Source organism: Solanum tuberosum, unplaced genomic scaffold (assembly GCF_000226075.1).
Source record: "Solanum tuberosum cultivar DM 1-3 516 R44 unplaced genomic scaffold, SolTub_3.0 scf00148, whole genome shotgun sequence".
NCBI classification, from domain to species: Eukaryota; Viridiplantae; Streptophyta; class Magnoliopsida; order Solanales; family Solanaceae; genus Solanum; species Solanum tuberosum.
In genome coordinates this window covers 476,546-481,780 of record NW_006239071.1, presented here as the reverse complement: position 1 = coordinate 481,780, position 5,235 = coordinate 476,546, and the positions used below count along the sequence as shown (strand labels likewise).

Below are 5,235 nucleotides of genomic sequence, written 5' to 3'. Positions count from 1 at the left end.
CTCTTGCAATGCATGATTTCTTTCTCTTGTAATGCGTGAATATTTTCCCGCGATGCATGAATCTTTTCCCTCTTGCAATGCATGAATCTTTTTCTTCTTGCAATGCATGAATCTCTTTTCTCGCGAGGCATGAATCTTTTCCTTGATGCCTCCCTAGCACCGAACGAAAATAATGTTCCACCGAGCAACATAAGTGATCTTCTGGGTATTTTCAGGGATGGCGATATCGTCTCAATTGACAATATAAATAAAAACGACCCTCGGAGTAGTGGTATCATCTCATTTGACAATACGATATAAATGACTCTTCGGGTAGTGATATCGTCTCAGTCGACAATATAAATAAAAATGACCCTCGGAGTAGTGGTATCATCTCTTTTGACAATACGATATAAACGACTCTCCGAGTAGTGGCATCGTCTCATTCGACAATACAATATAAATAACCTTCAGGGTAAGAATATTATCATATCTGATAGTATAATGCAAATAAACGTCTTCCAGGTATCTTTAGTTGCTGGAAAGTAATAATATTTCTCTCTTCGTGGTTTTCATTTGTCCCATCTCTGAACATAATTGTATGTTCATTATGAACCTTGCCTTGCTGAGAATTTGAATAAAGTAATGTTACTCATATTCTCAATTCTTGGTATAGGAAGCATAAAGTATTTCTTGCATCCACAGAAAAATTGTCAATTTTGGGGAGCTCTTCAATGTTGAAGATTATAGATTTCTAAACCATACACTTGGTATAATTTTAAGAAGTTGGATTAAAGCTCAATAGATATCTTTTATGGACTTTATGTTGTTTATCCAAAGTTTCTTCAGCAAATGCCATATATTCCTTAGTGACACCAGATTTTGTTTCTGTGGCCTCAACAAGAAGATCATAAGTGTTATCAAATTCATCAAAATGAGTAACGGATGCGTTATTCACTTTCACATACGTAAATACTCTTTCACCTTTAGCTCTCTTAGTTGCCTCCTTCACCGCGAATTTCGCAATGTCCACAACGTTAGGATCATTTGGATCCAAGTCCGTCCAAATACCTTGTAGTTTAGGGAACTTTTGATCGTCATTTGTTGCAAGACAGAAGGTGGAAGCAATTGCTATCGTCGAAAGAGTAATAAAAAGGAGGGAATTTAGTTTGAAAGACATATTTGATAGTGGAGTGGTTAACACTAATTTGGTGAGGGTATTATTTATAGGAAATTTCGAGGTACAATTAGATTTTTTTATTTATTGATAAATTGGTTGCTTTAATTAAGAGGCACAATTAGATTTGTTTATATTTATTAATGAGATTGTAGTCAAAATGTGATTTAATTTTTGTTGACGAGTGTGAACATAATTTTATACTGTTTGTCTGTTTTAATGATTTATTTCTTTAGATTGTATATTCACTACACTAATATAAACATTATTGAGGCAACTAATTGGGCTTTCATAAAATCTCAAATGTTTGGGCTTTATAGGACTTCTAAGATAGGCCCAATTAGATAATCTCTATTCTCTTGTAAAAACACACACAAAATAAAAAAGTATAAAGTACAGGAACCCCAACAATTTGGGTGTTAATTACATCTTATATCAAAAGTTTTTTAAATTATAATAATCCCGGATTTTTCAGAACTCGCTAGCTGATACATTGCTCATTCACCCGATATATAGCAAACGATACATAGGCTATGTATCATATATATGAGTTATGTATCAAATACATAACTATAAACCATATTCATACTGATTTAGGTTTGAAATGATTGAGTAATGTATTAACAATAACATTTGTACCAAATACATTGTACACAAATAAAGTTGTAATATATCTTGATATATGTGAAGTAATGTAGCCGGATGTTAAGAGAGAAGGAAAAAATGATTTTTTGTAATTAATTCAAATGATAAGACTTTTTAGAGATTCTATTATCTTAAGTCGTTGTAAAATAGTACAATAATTGTTTTTGATGACCCCAAAAACAATATTAGAAAACTCATTTCTTTCACTTAATCTTTCACAAATCATGTGAATTATCATCTTGTTCAACTTTGAAATAAGACGAAAACTATAGGAATTGTAAGAGTTTTATATTTGTGTCAACACTCATTTGACAATTTAATTCTTTTGATTTTGCTCAAAACTACAACCATATTTTTTAGGAGCTTAAATCTAAGTGAAAAACATGTGGTTGTATACAAGCATTATAGTCCTTTTGAGGGGCCTTTACTATATTAATTAATGAAATTGATAATGAAGATATTGAATTATGTTCAAGTATCTTTTAATATGTGACTTAAAAAAAAGTGAAGATCATCACAATATCATTCTTTATTTTTTTTCCTTTTTATTTAGATTTATTAATTTAAAACAATATTTGAGCATAAACTCAAGGTAAGATGATTTCCTTTTTATTTTCTCCATGTAGTCTTAGTGTCCTTCTATGGTTAGAAAATATGATAACATTAACTAATTTATGTGGTAATGTCATATCAAATTAAATAAAAATATTTATTAGTAATTAACATTGTAGCAAATCCTCCCTAATTAATTATTTCCAAATCATGACATGTATTACTTAAAATAATTCTTTTATCTCCTAGACTATTTAGTTACATATATAAATTATTGCCAACGATATAGAAATCATAGTTTAATTACCTCTAATCAGACTTGCTTTTAAATCTTCATATAAACAATTCCCTCACCAAATTAGTATTATCAAATTCACCAATTAGTGTTAAGCTACTCCAATATCAAATTCTTTTTAAAAGAAAAATGACGTTTCGATTCAATTTTTTTCATTTGATGATAGTAGTTGCTTTGATCACATTCTGTCATGCAGATGATTATGATGATTCGTGTCAACATGGTGATTGGCAATGCATACCAACAAATGATCTAAAAGATCCTAAATATGTGGAGATTGCAAAATTTGCAGTAAATACACAAACAAAACTACCAAAAGACTCTGGATTGTCATTTCTGAGTATATCGGATGGAATATATAAAGTTGATAATAATGGCACCACTTATGAATTGAGAATTGTTGCCATATCATTCAATCAAATAAATTCTTATGATATAGTTGTTTTTGAGAATTCTAAGGACAAGGTTAGAACACTTATGTCTTTTGCTTAAAACCTAAAGTGTATGAACATTTTAGAAGAAGTGCTTATTATATCAAAATATATTTTTGAATGAAAAAAAACCCAATTAAGAGTTTTGTATTTGTGTCAACACTCATTTGCCAATTTAATTCTTTTGAAGTTTGATGAATTACAAGCATTATAGTCCTTTTGAGAGCCTTTACTGCATTAATTAATGAAATTAAGAATGAAATTGATAATGAAGAAGTTAAGATCATCACAATAGCATTCTTTATTTATTTTTTCTTTAACAGAAACTCAAGGTTAGAAGATTTATTTTTTCTCCAAGTAATGTTAAATGTATTTTTATGGTTAAAAAATATGATACCATTAATTAATTTATGTGGTAATATCATATCAAATGAAATAGAAAATATTAGCATTGTAGCAAATCTTCCCTAACTAATTATTTCCAAATCACATGTATTTTTTAAAACAATTCTTTTTTTCCATAGACTATTTAGTTAGATATATAATGTATTGCCAACCAAATAGAAATTATTGTCTAATTACCTCTAAATTCTAATCAGACTTACTTTGGCATAAGGGAATTTTACACAAATCTCATAGTATTAAGAACTAATTATATTTAATTTTATTCCAACTCTTTTTCAAATTACAAAAATCCCTTAAATTTGGTGGAATCCGGATAAATCCCAAAACATCCTAATACATCGCGTCTCGATTTCGGATACACCCTTCAACATATCGATACATCACGTCTTGCTTTTGGATACATCACTCAACGTCTACATCACGTACGTTCCGGTCCATCAGTAAAGTGATGTATCCAACTGATACACCGCATAAAGTGATGTATCTGATCGATACATTGCGTAAAGTGGTGTATCCGATCGATACATCGCGTAAGGTTGTATCCGAGAATAGAAGAGAGTAGGGATATTTGTAATTTTTTTAAATAATAAGGAATTTTAGAAAATATGGTAAAATAACTTGTGTATTTAAGTAATTTTTCCTTCAAAGAAAATAGAAAAATATGTGATAATGTCAATTCAAATAAAATAGAAAGATATTTACTAGTAAGGTAGCAAATCTTCATTAATTAGTAGAATTGTAATTACTTTCAAAATCACATGTATTATTATTTTTCCGTTGACTATTGTTAGTTAAGTAGTAATTTATAGTCAACCATATAGAAAACATAACCTATTATCTTACCTACCTAATTCTTCATATACTTGTAACCAAATTCTCTATAAATAACATCCTCACCAATTAGTGTTAAGTACTCAAATATCAAATTCTTCTTAAAAGAAAAATGGTGTTTCAATCAAATTTTCTTCTTTTGAATATGGTATTAGTTGCTTTCACCTTCTGTCATATTTTTGCCGATGATCAAAAGTTACATGGAGATTGGCAGTCCATATCAATAAATGATATAAACAATCCTAAATTGGTGGACATTGCAAAATTTGCAGTAAATACAGAAAATATGCAATCAGAAAACATTGGATTGGAATTTCAGAGTTTATCGGATGGAAGAATTAAAGTTGATAATAATGGCACCACTTATGACTTGACAATTGTCGCCATGGAATTCGATGAAGTAAATGTTTATGAAATAGTTGTTTTTGAGAATTCTAAGGACCATGTTAGAAAACTTATTTCCTTTGATTAATTTTTTGCTTAAAACCTAAAGTGTATGAGCATTTACAAGTGCCTATTATATCAAAATATATTTTTGAATGAAAAAACCCAATTTAACATTTCATTTTATGTTACTTACTCTTTTGTCTAATATTAATCGTATTTTTGCTACCATATACCCTAAAATAGGGAGAGAGGCAAGTGAGATAGGAGGGAGGTGAGCGAGATCTCCAGATACATGTGAATCACACTAGATACATGTATTTAGAATACCAGATACAAGGAGAGAGGAGAGTGAGATAAGAGAGAGACGAGAGGGTCAGATACATGTGAATCTACTTGTATATGATATATTTATATCAATTACACCTAATTTTGACCAACATGTATCCAAGATACATGTATCCTAGACGTATGTGGATGCGCCAATCGAAGTCTAAAATCAGGTAAGATCCATAATATTGCAAACTAGCGTGAAT

General features: G+C 29.8%; 1 protein-coding gene across 1 annotated transcript; it reads left to right on the top strand.

Annotated features, from left to right (window-relative positions):
- The first annotated feature begins 4,460 nt into the window (after positions 1 to 4,460).
- On the top strand, positions 4,461 to 4,787 carry LOC107061517 (putative cysteine proteinase inhibitor 7). Its single transcript, XM_015310866.1, has one exon. The coding sequence runs from the start codon at positions 4,461 to 4,463 to the stop codon at positions 4,785 to 4,787; it is 327 nt and encodes a 108-aa protein (XP_015166352.1).
- Positions 4,788 to 5,235: the final 448 nt, after the last annotated feature.